Consider the following 21,409-nt stretch of genomic DNA (forward strand, 5'->3'; position numbering starts at 1 on the left):
ACCTTCCCTAGGACAGGTAATTTACAGAATGTACACTCGTGAGCAAAAAAAAAAAGGGGGGGGGACTAAACAAATTTTACACATTTTATTGCACTAAAAGCTATATTGAATAAAAAATAGAAACTTAAATGAGACTAACAACACAGAAAAAGACATTTACTTTAATAAATGCTTAGGATGGAATCGCATTCCTTTTGATTTCTTTATGATATCAATCCTTTTAGACATGCTCTCAACCAAAGTGGAACACTGAAGAGGAGATTCTATTCCATTCACTTTACACAGCTTCCTACAGTTTGTAATTGTTCTCAAAAGTTCTTCCGGCCAATGCACGAGATATTATGGACCAAATATTCTCGATTGGGTTTAAATTAGGGCTTTGACCTGACCAAAATATCACATCAATTGAATAATCAGAAAACCTTTTTTTTGTGACTTTCGTAGTGTGTGCAGGGGCATTATCATGTTGAAAAATAATGTTCTGGGATATTCCCAGCTTCTGGATACTTAGTAACAGTCTTGTTTCTAACATTCGAATGTATTCCTTTGCATTGATTGACTTCTCACATCTAATAAGTTTCCCAACTCCTACTGCAGTAAAAGTTCCTCATACCATTATCCTTCCATTCCCATGCTTAACTATCGTTTTTATGCATTTTGTTCTTTAATTGCAGTTTAGGTGCATCGAGAGCACCACTAACAAGATAAAATCTTGATTCTATCCAACCAGAAAACATTCCTGAACCAGTCTGTATCTTTCTTAGCATAACACAAGAAAAATCTCTATAATTGATGTTCTTAGATAAAAATGGCTTCTTTGCACGCCATTTAGGGGAAAATCCCATTTCTTTCATTCGTCTAGATATTGCATATCAAGAAAGAAAATTTCCAGCCTGTTTTTAATTTTTTGCTATGGTCAACATAAGTTTTCTTTCGATCCTTCAAAAAAGTTAATTTAAGCCTGTGGTTGTCCTTCAAAATCGACTGACCAGATCCAGATTTCCCTTTTACCAATTCGCTTCACTGCAGAAAGAGATGTTTTCACATTTTCTTTTCTTAAAATATCGAAAATCTGCTTGTAAGTTATTTTAGACTGCCTTAATCCTGCAATTCAGTTTTTTATATCCTTGCCAAGATGCGGGCATTAACATTTTCAGGATTAATTTTTTTTCTTATTATTGTATGCTATAATAATAATGATGATCTACAAAATAGAAATTTTCAGTTAAAAATCAACAAAAATCATGAAAAAATATTGAAAAATCGATTTCTTCCTTCTCTCACTCTTGGCCCATTTTTTTTTGCTCATGAATGTATATATAATAATTTCACCTTTTTGGGACGGGTAATTTGAAACACACATTTAAAATATGTTTATCTACCTTTGGATGGGTAATTATATATATGAAACAATTTAACATTCTCGACAGGTATTGTACAACAAATATGAATTAATTCCTCTTCCCGTCAAGGCTACCATAATTTTAAGAAAATTGAAACCATTTTTAGAAGATGGACCATTAGGATTTCTAATACATAAATACATTGTGTTGGTTAATGAGTTTGCAACCCTTGCTTCACCAGAAATTTCAACATTACTGCATTTCTTTTCTTCCTCACTATTGGTACTATTATTATAAGAATTATGTCATTTTTGGAAGATGTCGCAGCAGGATTTTCAAATAATGCATAAATACATTGACACAGTTTAGTGAAAAAACAACCCTTGCTTCATTACAGGGAATCATTTTTTCCCCCACTACCGACAACAAAATGTTTTGGATATGTTACTAATTTCTACAATCATGTTTCATAATTTTAACCCAGATTATCGCCCTTCCCCTTAAAAAAGAAAAAAAAAAAAAAATTTGATATAGATTTTTATTTTTTTTACATGGAGGTCAGTTATCAAGGCCCGGAGGCCACTCAGGGATAAGGTTATTGCGTATACAGTAATCAATGAGATAGTACTATAGTAATCATTAGTACTGGAGATTTGATAGAGTGTCTTAAGAGGGCGGTTTGTCAGGAATTTGTTTATGTTGGACTTGAAGACATCCAAGTTGTAGTCAGGTGGGAAACAGGCAAACGGAAGAGTTCCAGTCGTGCACTTCTGAGAAAGCTCTGATCATGGAATCTACATTTGGATTTAGGCACAGATAAAGAGTGGGGAAAATTATTGACAGTAGTTTCAGCCAGACGGGTGTTTCTCATGAAAGATTGGGGGGGGGGGGAGATTAGAGCTCAGATGATCACTTGCCATGGAAATGACGATAAAACAAAAGCTCGCAACGTCTCCTCTGTGGGAGAGAGGCTGCAGGGAAGAGAAAAGGGCATCCCCCACTAAGCTACGAAGTCAATTTTGTACTCTGTCAATCCCGGGCAACATCAGAAATTTTGCTAATATATATTTCTATCAATTTCCTTCAATCCCGGGCGATGCCGGGGATATTGCAAATAAATTATCTCACATCTCATTCAAGCTTGAGTGCTTCTCTATATTTCCACCTATCTTATCCAATCCCAAGCGACGCCAGGTATTTTGCTAATATATATTCTCACTTATTCAATCCCGGGCAACGCCGGGTGTTTCGCTAGTAGATATCTCCACCAATCTCATTAAATCCTGGGTGACGCAAGGTACTCTGTTAGTATATATTTCAATCAATCTAATTCAATTCAAGACAACATCAGGTATTCTGCTAGTATATATATTTGCATCTATCGCATTGGATCCCACGCGCCCACATATTCTGCTGCATACATTTGCATGTACCTCATTCAATCCCGGGTGACTCCGAGTAATCTGCTAGTATATATATGGACGTATCTCGTTGAATCCCATAATTCTTGGATATGTTACTAATTTCGACAATTATTTTTCATAATTCAACCCACATTATCATCCCCCGCTTACTAAAGTAATAACTTTGATACATTGTCTGGACTGTATATTTCACTAGCGAGGGGGGGGGGCTGGTATCGCTCGGGTGCTTGTAGGTGTGTGCGTGGGGGGGGGGGGGGTTAAAGAAGAACTAAAAGGAAACTTAACCCTGTTTAAATTTAAAAAAAAAAAAAAAAAAGATAAAAAACAGCAATTTTAAAAATGAGGGGGGGGGGGGGCTTGGTGATAGGTCGGCTCGAACCCGGAGCCTTGCGGCCCATAGGCTGAGCCTGAACACCTGAGTCAGTGTAAGAGCTATTAAAAAGGGAATGTCAAACATCGCAGTTTTTAATGAGGTCAAATTGTTTTACTGCAGGATAGTTAACGGTAACTTTTACATCCGGTTTGAATCCAGTTTCGCTTTTATTATACAAAAAAGGTGAATCTATATGCGCCGATCCGAAAATGTCGAATGTTTCAAAGTCTGGCAAATTAAATAGAAAGGCGACCCCATCCCTTGTTTAGTCGTACATATTATCATTTAGACGTGATATAAAAAGTTTTAAAAATGAGCGACGGCCTCGAGAATCCACCAGAAAAAAGCCTTTTGAAGACATACACAAAAAGCGAACATACATACATACACACATTTTCGCTTTTATACATATATAGACTAGCGGGGTTACCCGGCGTTGCTCAGGACCGTATAAACAATGAGAAAATTGAATTTGGTTTTATAATATATTTGTTATTCTTATGAAAGAGGAATTTTGTATGTTTATGTATCATTTACTATTTTGAACAAAATATTTTACCTACATAAGACGGGCATTACACATATGAAATAGTTGTATCTTACCTAGGGTAGGGAATTTACAGCATGTATATGCAAGGATGGGTAATATACAACACATTTATCTCATGAAATCCCAAGCGATGCCAGATATTTTGCTAATATATATTCTCACATATTTCATTCAATCATGGGCAACGCCGGGTGTTGTACTAGTATATATCTCAATCAATCTCATTAAATCCTGGGCGACACAAGGTATTCTGTTAGTATATATTTGCATCTATGTCATTACATCCCAGGCGACCATGTATTCTGCTTGCATACATTTGCATGTATCTCATTGAATCCAGGGTGACTCCTGGTAATCTGTAAGTATATATGTTAACGTATCTCGTTGAATCCCATAATTCTTGGATTGTTACAAATTTCGACAATTTAATCCCCATTATCACTCACCTGTCTAACATAATAACTTAGAGATATTGTCTTGGCTGGTTTTTCATTACAAACACATCATCGAAATAACTCACTTTTCATCATTTTTTATCATTTTTAGATGTGTTAATAATTTCAAAAACAATGTCACATGATTTAACTTACATTATCGCCCACACTCTTACTAAAATAAAAACTTTTATACGTAGGCTATGGTGTGTTACTAATTTCGATTATCATTTTTCATGAGTAAATCCACATTATCGCCCCCTTAAAATAATAACTTCGACATTGTATGGCTGGTTATTTCATTACAAACCCACCAACAAAGTAACTCGCATATCATTTTTCATAATTCTTGGATATGTTACTAATTTCAACAATTATTTTTAATGAAGTAACCAAAATAATCGTGACCTCTTACTAAAATAATAACTTCCATAAATTGTCTGGTCTGTCTACTTCATTACGAATACACCAATCAAATAACTCCCATTTCAACATTTTTCATAATTTTTGGATATGTTGCTCATTTCAAATGTCATTTTTTCTGAGTTCAATCACATAATCCCTCTCCTCTTATTAAATAATACCTTTGAGACATTTCTGGGTTGTTTATTTCATTACAAACACATCAATAAAATACCTCACATTTCATCAGTTTTTATAATTCTTGGATATGTTATGAATTTCGACAATCAAATTTAATGAGTGCGCACATCTAATCGCCCAATTCTTACTAAAATCATAAATTTGCTACATTGACTGGGCTGTTTATTTCATTATAAACACACCAATCAAATAACTAAAACTTCATTTTTCATAATTCTTGGATATGTTACTAATTTCAACAATTTTTTATGAGTTAATCCACATTATCGCCACTTTCTATCACTAAAATAATAACTTTCAGACATTGTATGGCTGTTTTCTCATTACAAACACACCTATCAAGTTACTCACATTTGACCATTTTTCATAATTCTTGGATATGTTACTAATTTCGACAATTTTTAATGAAGTAACCCAAATAATCGCCCTCCGCTCCTTGAACAGACAATCCCCTTCCTCTTACAAAAATAACAACTTTGATACATCTTCTAGCCTGTCTATTTCATTACAAACACACCAAATAACTCATTTAATCATTTTTCATAATTCTTGGATATGTTACTAATTTCGACAATCATTGTTTATGACTTAACCCACATAATCGACCCTCTCTTACTAAAATACTAACTTTCAGACAATATCTGGGCTGTTAACTTCATTATAAACACACCAATCAAATAATTTACATTTAATAACTTTTCATAATTCTTGGATATGTTACTAATTTCGACAATCGTTTTTCATGATTTAACCTGCATAATCCCCTCTCCTCTTGCTAAAATAATAACCGAGACATTGTCTCTGGTTATTTCATGATAAACACACCGCATAACATTTTATCATTTTTCATCATTCTTGGATATGTTACTAATTTCGACAATCATTTTTCATGATTTAACACACATAATTGCCCCTCTTTTACTAAAATAACAACCATGCGACATTATCTGTGGTCTATTTCATTACAAACATACAAATCAAATAACATTTCATCAGTTTTCATAATTCTGGGATATGTTATTAATTTCGACAATCGTTTATAGTGATTTAATGGACACAATCTCCTTCCTCTTGCTAAAATAATAACTTTGAGACATTGTCTGTGCTGGTTATTTCATTACAAACACACCAAACTCACATTTCATCATTTTTCATAATTCTTGGATATTAATTTCGACAACCATTTTTTATGATTTAACCCAAATAATCCCTTTTCCTCTTACTAAAATAATAACTTAGAGATATTGTCTGACTAGTTATTTTATTACAAACACACCCATCAACTCACATTTCATAATTTTTCATAATTCTTGGATATGTAACTAATTTGGACAGTAATTTTTCATGATTAAACCCACATAATTGACCCCGTCCTACTAAAGAAATAACTGAGACTTTTTCTGGGCTGTTTATTTCTTTACAAACACACAAATAAAATAAGTTACATTTCACAACTTTTCGTAATTCTTGGATATGTTATTTACTTCGACAATCATGTTTCATGAGTTACCCAACATTATCGCCCACCTCTTACTAAAAAAATACATCTGAGACATTGTCTGGGCTGTCTATTTCAATACAAACACACTAATCAAATAACTCATATCATTTTTCATAATTCTTGGATATTTTACTAATTTCAATAATCATTTTTTTGATTTAACACTAATTATATCCCCGTTCTTAATAAAATAACTTTCATACATCATCTTGGCTTTCTATTTCATTAAGAACACACCCACATAATTGAAATTAATAAAATAACTTTCATACATCATCTTGGCTTTCTATTTCATTAAGAACACACCCACATAATTGACCCCCTCTTACTAAAATAATCACTTTGAGACTATATATGGGCTGTTTATTTCATTATAAACACAAATAACTTACATTTAATGACTTTTCATATTTCTTGGAAATGTCGCTAATTTCGAAAATCGTTTTTCAGGATTTAACCCACATAATCCCTTTCCTCTTGCTAAAATGATAACTTTAGACACCGTCTGGCTGGGTTTTTTTCATTACAAAGACACCAATCAAATAACTCACATTTTATTTTTCATAATTCCTGGATATGTTACTAATTTCGACAACCATATTTCATTATTTAACCCACATAATCCCTTCCTCCTACAAAAAAATACACGAGTCATTGTCAGGCTAGTTATTTCATTACAAACACACCCATCAAATAACTCACATTTCATCATTTTTCATAATTCTTGGATATGTTACTAATTTGGACAATAATTTTTCTTGATTTTACGACAATCGCACCATCTTCCTATATGGGGTATTCTGTTAGCACAAATATCCACCTATCTTAATCCGACCCCAGGTATTCTCCTAGGAAACATCCCACCTATTTCATTCAATCCTAGGCAATGTCGGGTATTTTGCTAGTACATATATCCACCTTTCTTATACAATCCCCAGTAATGCTAGGTATTATGCTAGTACAAATATCCAGCTATGAAGCCATATCCAAGAGAGTTCACTGGCATACTATTACAATGATTGCATATTAATCTAATGGTATTCGACAATGAAGCTACATCCAAGGGAGGTCACTTACATATTATGACAATGATTAATCTAATCGAATTTGACAACAAAGCTACATCCAAGGAAGGTCACTTACATATAACAATTATTGTTTATAAAAACATAACTTCCCAACACTAAGAATGGCTTTCTGAATAATGTTTTTTATTTTAGAATTTGGAAACTGCAGTTTAGCGATGTGTGAAACTTGGAATATGACATTTTGTCTCAATGTAGTATACGATAAATATATATTTTACATCTTTGTTTTTCTGGCCTTTTGGCTAAGATCAAAGTGAAGTAACTGTTCTTAGAATTCAAGCGGTCTCATCTATCGCCCCTCTCCCCCTAAGAAAATAAGGAGGAGGTAATGCTTTGCATGTCAAGCTTTAGAGAAACAAATGTCACTCGAAAATAAGGATGGCCTTCAAAATAATAATGTATTTAGTTCAGATGTGATTTTTGGAATATGACATCTTATCTCAATTTAGTTATCGATAAATATAAATTATGCATCTTTTTATAATAGAAGATAATGGTCGGTAGAAAATTAAGCTGTTACTTGGTCTTTTGGCTTAGATGTGTAGTATCTATTCTTAGCGTTCAAGCGGTTTCATCTTTCTCCTCCCCCCCTCACACTAATAAAATAAGGGGTTATACCTGGGATCTCAAGCTGTAGAGAAACAAATGTTACTCGAAAATAAGGATTTATGCCTGGGATGTCACCAGATGATGGTATATTATTTTAATGGTATTCGACAATGAAGCTTCCCCCAAGGGAGGTCACTTTCATATTGTAACAATGATTGTATATCATTCTAATGAAATCTGACAATGAAGCTACATCCAAGGGAGGTCACTTGCATATTATAACAGTGATTGTATATTATTCTAATGGTATTAAACAACGAAGCTACATCCAAGGGAGGTCACTTGCATATTATAACAATGATTGTATATTAATCTAATGCTATTCGACAATGAAGCTACATCCAAGGGAGGTGACTCATATAGCAATAATTGTATATTTTTCTAATGGAATTCGACAATGGAGCTACATCCAAGGGAGGTCACTTGCATATAACAATTACTGTATATTATTGTAATGGTATTCGACAATGAAGCTACATCCAAGGGAGGTCACTTGCATATTATAATAATGTTTATAAAAACAAAACCTCCCAATATTAAGAATGGCTTTCTGAATAATGTTTATTTTAGAATTTGGAATCAGCAGTTTAGCGATGTGTGATGTTTGGAATATAACATCTTGTCTCAATGTAGTACGCGATAAATATATATTTTGCGAAAATAAGGCGGTAATGCCTGGCATGTCTAGCTTTAGAGAAACAAACGTCGTCACCCGGTAATGAAATGTTTAGCGAAAGAAATGTAACACGTATACAAGTAATTTTAGCTAATTCAAGTGGCCTCGTCAGTCAACACCCCTCCTCCAGTTTAACAGAGGTAGGAGGTCATGTGTTAATAATACAAAAAAGAAAATGGCTGTTTATTTTTTAGTGTAAAGATAACGATCGGTCTTGTAATCAGTGAATACTTTTAAGCTTAATTTTTTTTACCCTTATTTTTTCTTGACATTTTTCGTTATACTCTCGTATATTTACTATTTTTAACCCCTTAATCACGTTGGAAACATTTTCATATTGTGTAAGATAATATATTAATTTGTGCGATACTAACAGTCCCTTAATACAAACGTCGCCATTACAGCTGGCTGACGTTAAGATCATGTGACAGGACTCAGCGATTTTTAAATACAGGGTGACGCAAAAAACAAACGGGCCCTGTGTACACTTTATGTAGGAGAGTTGGGGCCCGTTTTTTTTTTTTTTTTTTTTTTTTTTTTTTTGGTACTTATAAATATCTTTAGAATCAATTTAAAATTACGTACTGTTTAATGTTAAAATGTCACTTTGCCCCCCCCCCACCTGCAGAGTAAGGGTGAGCCGACACTCAGAGGAGTCCTTTTGGGCCAAAATTTCGATATTTGTCGTCCGGAGGGTCGAGCTTCAATATGATACGAAGTTTGTTAATTTTTCTGTCAGTCAAAAGTTTTAGTGGACATACAAACACACTCTCACACATTTTGCCTTTTATATATATAGACTAGCGGAGGGTACCTGGCGTTGCCCGGGTGTTTCGAGGTGTGTGCTCAGGCGGGGGTGGGGGTGTTAATCAAAACATAAGAATAAGTGAAGTAAATAAAAAAAAAAACTAACGTAAGGCAAACGAACGATGTTAGATGTAAAAAATTGGAAAAACAAAAAGAAAAACGAATGTTAAAACTTTGTTAAAAAATCTGAAAAATAAAAACAAAAAAGAAACATGTGAAAAATGGCTTAAATAACCCTGTTTCAATATTAAAAGTAAAAAAAATCGAGAAAAAAATAAAAAATAAAAGACATCTCACACCACGATTCGAACCCAAAACCTTTAGATAATGAGGCCACGCTTTAAGCAACTGAGGTAAGAGGACGTCAACGAAATTGTGTCAGTTTTTTAATATTTAAAGTAAATCATATTCCGACGTCGTATGATGGATGCGTAGAAGCAAACTTGTCATTAGAGGACGGTTTTTGCTGACCCCTCTCTGTAGAAAACTGATGATGTTAGGATGAAGAAAATCTTTTTGGCCAATTTTTCGATATTTGTTGGGCGAAGGATGGAACTTTAAAATGATATCGATCTCGTGAAAATCCGTGACCCGCGTCGAAAGTTTTTGCGAGACATACAAACACACATACACATTTTTGCTTTTATATATATATATATATATATATATATATATATAAAATATTAAATTATTATATAATATTAAATAAGAAAAAAGTTTTGGTAGGTGAGTTTATGAGGATCGAACACTTGAGGCAAAGTTGGAAATTAAAGTGTGAAAAAAAAAAAAAAAAAAAAAAAAAAGTGCCACGTTAACTACTGGGCCACCACGACATACAACGGGATCACGTTTGACTTTATTTAAGTATTGACAGGTGGCCGCAATAAAAGTTAACTCTGCTGCTTCTATTTGATTTAATTAATGAGGTCAAACAGAAGTCACGCAGTTAACTCTTGCTAACCAAAATTTGACTAGTCTTTTCCCCCCAACAGATGTTGGGGAAGGGGAAACCAACTCCCCATTGTCCAGATTGATTAGCAATTGTCTGATATAAAAGGACTGTCTTCACATTGATCAAAGCTGATTGCTTCTGGACGTTTCCCGGTGCGATGCCGAGAACGAACGATTTGAATTTAGTTTCACTTTATTTATACTAAAAAGCAGGACAAACAAACGACAGAGAAATAGCGTGAATCTCATAAAAGTCGATGTAAATAAATATAGAGGCGACCCGCGTTCCCAAATCATAGATATTATTATCTAGGGACTATATAAACAGTTGTAAGCGATCGTAACGACCCCAGGAGCGTGTGCGAAAGAAGCCTTTGCGAGACATACACAAAATGGTCACACACATTTTGCCTTTTATATATGTAGAAGATTACAAACACTATACAAATAACTCACATTTCCTCATTTTTCAAAATTCTTGGATATGTTACTAATTTCGACAATTTTCACGATTCAACCCACATTATCACCCCCGTCTTACTAAAGTAATAACTTTGATACATTGTAATAAAATAAACAGCCCAGACAAACACCAATAAACTAACTCACATTTAATCATTTTTCATAATTCTTGTATATGTTAGTAATTTTCACAATCATATTTCATGAGTTTACGCACATAATCGCCCTCCCCCCTTACTAAAATAATAACTTTGAGACATTGTCTGTGCTGGTTATTTCATTACAAACACACCAATCAAATAACTCACATTTAATTACTTTTCATAATTCTTGGCTATGTTACTAATTTTGACCATTTTACATGATTTAACCCACATAGCCCCCTCCCCCCTTACTAAAATAATAACTTTCATACATTGTCTGGGCTGTCTACTTTATTACAAACACACCAATCCAATAACTTTCATAATTTTTGGATATGTTACTAATTACGACCATCATATTTCATGAGTTAACCCACATTATCCCCCCACCGTCTAACTAAAATCATAACATTGTCTGGGCTGTTTATTTCATTACAAACACACCCATCAAATAATTCACATTTCATCATTTTTCATAATTCCTGGATATGTTACTAATTTAGACCATTTTTTTATGATTTAACTTAGATTATCACCCCCCACACTACTAAAATAAAAATGTTGCTACATTGTAATGAAATAAATATCCCAGACAAACACAAAAATCAAATTATTTAAAAACACACCAATTAAACCCATATTTTATAGTAATGTTCACTCGTAAATGGTTTCAGCCATTTCCGGGACTTACCTTATATACCCCACCCCACTGTTAAAAATATACATGAAATATAGTAATGTTAACTTGTAGACGGTTTCTGCTATATCCAGAACTGACTTCATATCCCCCACCCTACTCTTTCAAATATACATGAAATATAGTAATGTTAACTTATAAACAGTAACTGCCAAAAGGGGCGAAGCTCTGAGGCAAAGTTTGAAAATAAAATCGGCCAGCCAGAATGAGTTACTGAAAGAGGTTTGAATTTATTTAAGTAAGAACCAAATTGATAGGTACGCGCATGGAAGTCGTCAAGCGTTACAACGACGACGACGTAGGTTTGTTTGTTATAAGCGAAGTAAAAAGAAAACAATGTTAAAACTTAAGCAGGGGGGGGGGATAATCAAAACATCAAAAAGAAAACAAAAATACTAACGTACGGCAAATGAAAAAAAAAAAATCGAAAAAAAAAAAAAAAAATCGAAAAAAAAAAAAAAAAAATCGAAAAAAAAAAAAAAAAAAAAAGACATCTCACACTATGATTCAAACCCAAAATGTTTAGATAACGAACCAACGCGCTAATCAACTGAGCTAACATGAAATTTAGTCAGTTTTTCAACTATTTAAAGTAAATCAGGTCATGATGTCATCTGGCGCATGCGTAGAACCGGTCGTCGTCACGAGAGGACGGTTTTTGAATCTCCTAACTTTATCCTCAGCAGTTACTGCCTTCCATAGTAGTTGTCTCACAACGCAGTGGATAGAGACGTTGAATCTCTACGGCTACAGGTGAGAATTGTCTGAAAATAGCAGTTTCAATCCTACCCAAAGCCAGCCAGAGGCTTACTTGGTCAAAACATTGTGAGACGATAACAACTATGTAAGACAGTAATTGCTGAGGATGCAGTTAGGAGATTCGGAGTTCCTATGCCGTCTCGTTACCACCTGACGAAGGTTACATTTATTTAGAAGTTTCCTTATACTTCTTAGATTATAATATCTCAGATTCGAAAATGGACGTCATCTCTATATTTATTTTGATCGATTTTTAAAAAATTCTCTCTATTCTGTCCTTTCGTGTGTTTGTTCGGTTTTTTTTTTCCGTATAAATACACTGAAACTCAAAGCAAAGTCACAGTGCTTGGACGTTTTGAAGGCTTTGATCAATGTCGGGGAAACCCTTCATACCAAACAACTGCTATTTTTTTTTTTTTTTGAGAGTTCTTTTTTGGGGGAGCTGATTTTCCCCAACACTGTGGGGAAACAAAACAGCAGAAAGCATAAAGCTTAACTATCCTTCAGCCAACATTCATTTCTGTGTCTGCGTGATTCTTATTTGTGCAAATCAACTTTTTGATTGACATTGCTAAATTTGACTGCTTTTCACTTTCTGTCACGTCATAGCAGTAAGATGTCAGGTTTTATTTCACTTTCTTTTCCACCTTCACATCATAGGTTCGAGCCTGCCTTCCTACTACTTTTTTTTTCTCAACACACCTCCAAACACCCGGACAACACCAGGCACTCACGCTAGTCTATTAAATAAAAGGCAAAATGGGCACACGTGTTTGTGTATGTTCACAAACAGCTTTTTTTCAATCTTCTCGACAAGGTTACATTTATGGAGAATTTTCCTTATACTCCGATTAGCAAATGGACATTGTCTATCTTATTTGATAGAGTTTAAAAAAATCCCTGGTTTTCAGTGTCTTTTTCTTATAAAAGAAACTGATTGAAGCAAAACAGAAGCGCCTCCTCTTGAAAGCAATTAGCTTTGATCAATGTGGGGGAAACCCTTCATGTCCGACAATTGTTATTCATTTGGACATTGCCAGAGGGGAACTAGTTTTCCCCAACATCGTGGGAAAACAAATATGGCAGAAAGCTGCAAGCTTAACTGGGCTACAGGCAGACTTAAGTGCGTGATTTCATTTTGCTATGGCGTAATGGTTAACATTGCTAAACTTGAAAGCTTTACACTTCTGTCGCGTCATGGCGTAGCGGTAAGATGTCTGGTTTTCTTTCACTTTCTGCCTTCGCGTTGTGGGTTCAAGCCTGCCTACCCACTAGCATTTTTTTTTTTTTTATAAACACCTACAAACACCCGGGCAACGCCGCTAGTAATTTCATAATCAGAAGATCTAACTATGGTGAAAGCTATTACAACAACAGTAAACAAATGTTTTATGTAAATATAAAAAAAAAACAGTTCTTCATTTGAAGTCATATCTAAACCAAATTTAAAGAAATAAAAAATATATAACTGCCAAGTGAAATTTGTGAGCTGGCATGTGGGAAACACTTCTAAGGTAAATATACATCTTTCCTCTTTAATGAAGTAAAAAAAACACATTGTGAAAAACTGCATAATTTTGTAATGTTTGTACAAATTGTAGGGACCCACTTTAAGTAAATTGAAAAATGTCCTCAGGAAGTAGTTTTTTTTTTTTGTTTTTTTTTTAATTTTAATTAACAAAAAAAAAAAAAAAAAAAAAAGTTAATATTTTTCTCAGTGGCTCAAATGCTAATCATTTGCCTTGTGTAGAAAGTGACGCTATATTTGTAAATTTCTGGAGTGTTCGTTTTTGCAATGAGATTTAGATTCTAGAATGAACAAATTGTCAGCTGGCAGCCAATGAGATTTGGTGGAATGTGAGAAGGGAGAATTTATTTTTGAATTTAGAAATGGAAAGATCATGTTATGATATGTATAGGATCCAGTTAATAATGATATGTATAGGATCCAGTTAATAAGGATGCACCCCCAGATCTGTCGAAAGTGCAGAATTCCTACCGGTGATGAGTAGAGGTGGTAGGAGGACTTGTTATTTAGAGGGAAAAATAGGAACTAATTCCTCTAAAGATGGTTGTGATTGTGATGATGTTGCTTCTAGAATGGAATGTAGGATTTTATTATAACGACTAAATATATCTAAAATGGTGTTCTGAAGTTATAAGATAGTGACTAATAGTTTAGACATAATAAATTTGTATGTGGCATCGGTTGTTGCAAATCTATGATACTTTGGTCCAGAGGGGAATTTCTGCAATGAAAAATTATATAGGAGATAAAACCAATCAATGATTGTTCTTTTTCCATAATGCCCACTAAAAAATTAAAAAAAAAAAAAAAAAACTCAATTAGCAAAAGATTATTGATTTTTGGACTACAAAGCTTTTCAAATTTATATGCGATTCATTTTCAGTTTTAATTTTTTTTGTATAATAAGCAAAAAAATTAAAACCAGTTTTTGAATTGGGAAATTTTTTCTCTTACTAATTTCATTATCAATTTCAAGATAACATGGAATACCTATTCAACATTACTCTGCATAAAATAATGGTATTAAAAAAAAACAAAAAAACTTTAATTATTTTCTATTTTCTTTTCTCTATTTTTTTTTTTTACATGAAACTAAATGTTCACTCACCAATTGTAATGGCTCGACTGAATTGTTTAGTATGAACAGCATCCATATCAGAATTCTGGCAAAGTTTCAAGTCGATTAAGTAAACTTCCACTTTACAATGTTTCACAAACATGCCCTGCTCAATAACTTTACGAGCAATTGGTTCCTAAAAAAAATAAAAATACTTTCTGATTAAAAATAAAATGGGCTAATGACATGTCAGCATCAAATTTATCTTATAAAAAGATAATTTCCTGTACACAAAAACAATGATTTAATGCTCATCTATATATTAATATGATAGCGTGTGTGTTATTTTGTGTCACACTTACATCCAGGCCGTTTGTTATGTACTTCCATTTCTTGTAATAAATAATTTTACCAAGAATTATTCATAATTTTGGATTCGATTAGAGCTGATGTCACTCCAGTCATTTAATTTTTTTACAAATAATTTCACTAAAAATTCATCCTAAGTTTTGGTTTCGATTATGGCCGAAGGAACTAGAGTTATATATATATATATATATATATATATATATATATATATATATATATATGAATGATTTAATAAAAATGCTAACTTTTGTAATGTTTTTATTTAAGCAAAAAAAAGTTACTTATGCTTGCCTTTGGTTATAGTTATATGTTGCATATTTATGTATTCAGATTTTTAATTCAACAGGATTAAACTATATTTATATGAAAAAACATGTTAAAATATATCAAACAAAACCTTATATAGCGAAGTACAGAAGTAATTTATTCTCGTCTTTGTTCATATTTACGTGTTTATTCATGTTTTCAGCAGTCTTCTGAACGCACCGGAGTTAAACTAAGTTTATTTGTAAAAAAAAAAAAGAAAAACTTGTCCATCTAAGTAAAAAAGTAATTCATTCCTGCCTTTAGTTATAGTCATGTCTTGTGTATTTATGTTTTGAATCGACAGTTAAACTATGTGGCTGGCAATATCTTATAATTATTATCGCTATGATCAGCACTGAATGAACACTAGCTAGCATAACTAACGTACCAGTATTGCAATCTGCACAGACAAAACAATGACTCGCACTAACTACCTTATTAATATTGTGATCTGCACCGACCAAACACTGGCTTGCATAACAAACTTAGTATTAATAATATTGTGTTTTACACGACCAAACATTGGTTGGCAATAACTTGGTATTATGATCTCCACTAACGAAACACTGGCTGATGATAACTTACTATTTTTAGCAATACCACACACCATAACGTTCAGCACTACACAAGTCGCACACTGCTACTTAATTTGACACTCAGTTTTTAAATCAGTAATAAGTACATTTCTCCTACCTCCATCAAAATAAAAGTTATATAATTGGATTCACAATACAATTTACTTAAAAATGGCATTTTAATATTTTTGTTGGGATTTGTATATTCAAAGAAATCACTATTTAAATCCGACTATTAACAATGAAATCTGTCAGCATAGCATGCCCACTGGCGGTAGATCAGTTTTTGCAAATAAGCAGTCAGGGTGTGTTCAAATACTCAAAGCAGAAGTTTTACACATCCACATTTTTAATTGTTTTAGCTAATTAGAGAAAAGAATTGTCTTTGCTACGGAATTTGAACACATGTACATCTTTCCAGTCAAAAGTTAAAATATCTCAGTTAATGCTTTGTAATACAAAAATAAGTAAAGAAAGAAAATGTTTAAACGCTCATTTAATAGTGGATATATTCATTTGTTTTATCCTAAAACTTGAAAAGTATTGGATAAAAACTTCTTATGCTAGAGTCGTTAGGAATATGGACAGGCGCATTATAAACAGAATTTTTGTGTGCCGTGGCACACAAAAAAAAAAATCTGTAAACGTGTTCGTCAACTTACAAAATAATCATTTTATTTTTACTTAGAAAACAAGATTTTAATTATGAAAAGGAAAAGAATATTTTTAAAAAAATTATTTGAAAAATGAACATTTTTTGTTGTTTTTGTTCTTGGTTTTCGAGTTGCAAATAAAACATGTCAAAGTTATCGCTTTGTAATACAAAGATAAGTAAAGACAAAACTGTGTTCAAACACTATTAATAGTGAATATATTAATTTCTTTTGTCTGAAAATTTGAAAAGAATTGAATAAAAACTTATGTTAGAGTTGTTAGAAATAATGACAAGCACATATAAACAAAGAATTTTTGTGCGCCGTGGTGCACACAAAAAATCTGTAGGTTTGTTTTACAATCCACAGTGGTATGAAAAAAAAAAAAAAAAAAAAAATATATATATATATAAAAATGTAAATGTTGGTTCGTTTGGAGTTAATTGTCTAAAAAACCACTGGACGGATGGCTTCCACGTTTTGGTATAATATGTTTACTATATCCATGTGTGTTTTTATATATTTCTTTTTAGTTATAACATTATACTTAATTTTTCTATGATAAATAGCTGGATTTCTTTGTATCGAGAGGCCATTTTTTTTTTTTATTTAGGGACAATTATTTATTACCGCTTCCTGTCACGTGACCAGTGTTACAATTTAGCGGTTTTCCTGCTAGATCTGGAGATTTCGTTTACAATCTAGCGGGAAATTCTAGAAAATTTGGAGGTATTTGGCACCCACACACCCGCATGAGATTGCTTTAAAATACTTTAAAACATAAAATAAACTCATTCATGTAAGTAAAAAAAAAAGTAGCATTTATTGATTATTTGTTTTGTTTTTCACCTTTTTTTCGACTAACCATTCTTAAATCTCACTATAAAATCGATTTTTCCAAGTACATTTTAGGTTTTAGGTGGGGGGGGGGCATTCCAATCTCCCCGAAGGGGTTTGTATTACTGCACACGGGTTTGTATTACTGTACAGATAGATTCGAAAAAGTTGTCAAAAAACAAATATATAACAAATAAATGTTATCAAAGGCAAGATAAGTTACTTTTCTGCCAAACTGGCTAGCGATTTTCTGGACATTTCTTTCTGCTGATTTCGCGGGTTTTTTTAAATCTCAGTTGACAACATTGCATCACTAAAAGAACACCACAGGCTTAATGTAAACAGAATGTGTTTACAATATCGGTAAATTTTCAATGGGTTTATTGATAATGTAACCATGTGATTGAACTTTAATTTAAATTAACCACACCTGGTCGCAAAATGAATGCCGACGCTCAAAGTGTATACACATTTTGATTCCTCCCTTTACTTAAACATTCACCAAAAATCAGGAAATTAACGAATTTTAATGAAAATTGCAGTATTTTTCAAATGATCGCAGAATATAATGAACTAGTTATTTTTACTTAACTCTTGGTGAAAATGTTTTATTTTGTTTAAACAAAAAATACCTTTACTAAAGTTATGGTTTTCAGTAGTAAATAAAAAACGCAAGAATTTATTTTTGCTTTTTTTAAAGCATCGTAATTTGTAACAATAAAAAATAATTTTTACAGTAACATTACGAAAAAGCCCCTAAAGTCCGTATTAATGAATTCAATATAACTCGAAGAAAAATGAATTTCTCACATACTATTCAAAAAATTAAAGATTCAATTAGATTCCTATTTCAGTCACCTAAATTATTTAGGGTGAAATGAGTTTAGGAATTTATAGCCAAACCTAAATATTTTTTTTTTTGGTAAATATCCAGATACGCTACTACAGAACACTGACCACTCTAATTTGTTTGGGGGGGGATGGGGGGGTGGAAAGAAGTTCGTGGGTTCAGGGGTAAATACCATGCAAACGGTAAATTTGCCCCAAGTTTGACTATCAGTTTCGTTGTCAGCGACCTCAATTACCTATAAAAAAACAAATTAGAGTGGTCGGTGTTCTGTAGTAGCGTATCTGGATATTTTTTTTTTTTTTCTTGCTTAAAAAAAATAGCATTAATACAGTAAGTTAGGTAAAATTTGCATAGAATGCTCTGCTTTACGGTTGTTGTAAAAATGAAACGGAAATTTGAATTTCGTTCCCTTTTAAATTCGGTACATTTTTACATTACGTCCAACTCATCGTTCACATTCGACACGTCAACTTTTATAGCTTTTCGGGTATTCTGGCAAGGTTAGGGGTGTCTATTCCGAAAGCCGTTCTTAACATGGGTAGATTGGTAGGTGTGTAAGAAATTTTGTGAAAAATAGTGAATAATTCCACCCCGTCTTTCCAAGCTTATAACTCCTCGAAAAATGTAATTTTTTTTCCAATTAAAGGAGCAAGGACCAAGGTTTCATTAAAAATAAAACAAAAAAAAAAAAACAAAAAAAAAAAACAAAAAAAAAACATGTTTTAAAAAAAAAAAAAAAAAAAGGTTTTAACTTTGGACTTTACAGGTAAATTTCTAAAAAACACTACTTTTTTGTTTTAAATTTGAATATATTATTTATTGACCTTTTCTCTTCAATTTATAATTTATTTACTTTTTAATAGACATTTCAAAATGGGAGGCGTGAATTATTCTACCCCCTGTCTTTCCAAGCTTATAACTACTCGAAAAATGTAATTCAAGCCCTAATTTTTTTTTTTTTTTTTTCAATTAAAAGGAGCAAGGACCAAGGTTTCATAAAAAAACAAAAGAAAAACCAACGTGGTTAAAAAAAAGGTTTTAAACTTCGAACTTTACAGGTAAATTTCTAAAAAACACTACTTTTTTTTTTTAAATTTGAATATATTACTTATTGATCTTTTCTATTCAATTTGTGATATATAAAACTGGTGTGTAAATTAATTATTTACTTTTTACTAGACACTTGAAAATGGGGGGGGGGGCGTGAATTAAAAAAAAAAAAACGTTTGTCTAAAATATTATATTCAGTTTATTGGAAAGAGCATAAAATTTCACATTGACCCTGAAAATATCGTAAAAATAGAATCAATAGAAAAATTGATAGATTTTTAAAGTTTAAAAATTGAAAAATATTGAGTTCGTAAAATTCATTACTGTTTTTTAAAAAATAAAAAAAATATTTCTATTACTTTTAAAACAACTTTAATAGTTTATTTTGGAAGTATAATCCATAAAGAAAATAAACAACCCACTTTTAAAGGAGAAATTACGAGATTTTTATATTTTATTCGCAGTTTCGTGATAGGGGTGTAAAAAATTCCTACAAAAATTCTGATACATCTACTAGATTGGAGTGTTTATTCATTGTAAATGTACCCGATAACCTATAAATGTTGAGATTTCCAATGTGAATGGTAAGCTGGACTTATGTAAAAAATAAAAAGATATACCAAACTGACTTTTTCGTTTAAAAATGGAATTATTTCCCTTTCGTTATTAACTTTTTCTTTTTTAATTTTTTTTTTTAAAGAAATATTTTGTGTTTTATATACATTAAGTACAATTGTTGAATGTTACTGTTTTGATTATATTCATTGGGGGGGGGGGCACAATTAAAACATTAAGAAAGATTAAAATGAAGCGAAATTTAAGTTTCCGTTCCATTTTTACAACAACCATAAAACAGTGCATACTCAGCAAGTTTTATCGTAATTTATAAGCATATTGAAACACTAAATCAACATTTTATTTATTTTTTTGCATAATTAATGATGGAAGTATTTTTCTGTTTATTTTCTTAACAGATGTTAAAAAAAAAAAATAATTTGTACATTCTCTTGAATAAAAGAATCAAACTTTTCTCTACTTTCACATGTGTTCCATTTTAACAAACTGAGCCACAGCAACGCGTGGCCGGGTACAACTAGTATATATATATATATATATATGTTACCAAAGGCAAGTTACTCAAGTCCTCGATAAATTTTTGGTATTGTAAATGTTTATTCTGTTCAAAAAAAACTGTTGAGTGTTACATGACACCAAGGAAAAAGTGGCCGCAATGTCCCTTGAAGTCTCAACCATGTTTTAAAAATAAAAAATTATACAAAATAGTGGTAGAAACTCACCCGATAATTGCCATGGAAACTTGAAGCCGTTAAAAATGAAATTTAATTATTCTAATTAGTTTAATGAATTTGAAAACAATTGTAATCTGTACAAAATTTCCTTTCATTTGATATGCTACAGGTCATTTTTTATTAATTTCTTTGAATCGTGTTGTGGTTGTTATCTTGGATTTTTCACATATAATGATAACAAATGATAAAGTCCATCAGAATAACATTTCGCATGATTTACCTCCCATTTTTAAAACTTTTTTTATGATACTTCAATTAAAGCCATTAAAATGAAACTTAATTATGCTAATTAGTTTAATGTACCTGAAAACAATTGTGATCTGTATAAAATTTCATTTAATTTGATATGCTACAAGCCATATTTTGTTAATTTCTTTGAATCATGTCATGGTGTATTTTGGATTTCCTGGTTGCCATTTTGGATTTTTTATGACAAATGATAATATGCATCAGA

At 32.1% G+C, this 21,409-nt stretch overlaps 1 protein-coding gene across 2 annotated transcripts in view; it reads right to left on the reverse strand.

The window, feature by feature from the left end:
* The window catches only part of LOC145277831 (ubiquitin carboxyl-terminal hydrolase 15-like), a 353,560-nt gene that overhangs the window by 229,294 nt on the left and 102,857 nt on the right, over nt 1-21,409 (reverse strand). For both annotated transcript variants that reach the window (XM_080129744.1, XM_080129745.1), the window contains one exon: nt 15,057-15,201. In XM_080129744.1, the coding sequence (XP_079985870.1) occupies nt 15,057-15,201 (145 nt within the window). The remainder of the gene's footprint in view (nt 1-15,056; nt 15,202-21,409) is intronic.

Source organism: Euprymna scolopes, chromosome 6 (genome assembly GCF_053919585.1).
Source record: "Euprymna scolopes isolate OS-2025 chromosome 6, ASM5391958v1, whole genome shotgun sequence".
NCBI classification, from domain to species: domain Eukaryota; kingdom Metazoa; phylum Mollusca; class Cephalopoda; order Sepiida; family Sepiolidae; genus Euprymna; species Euprymna scolopes.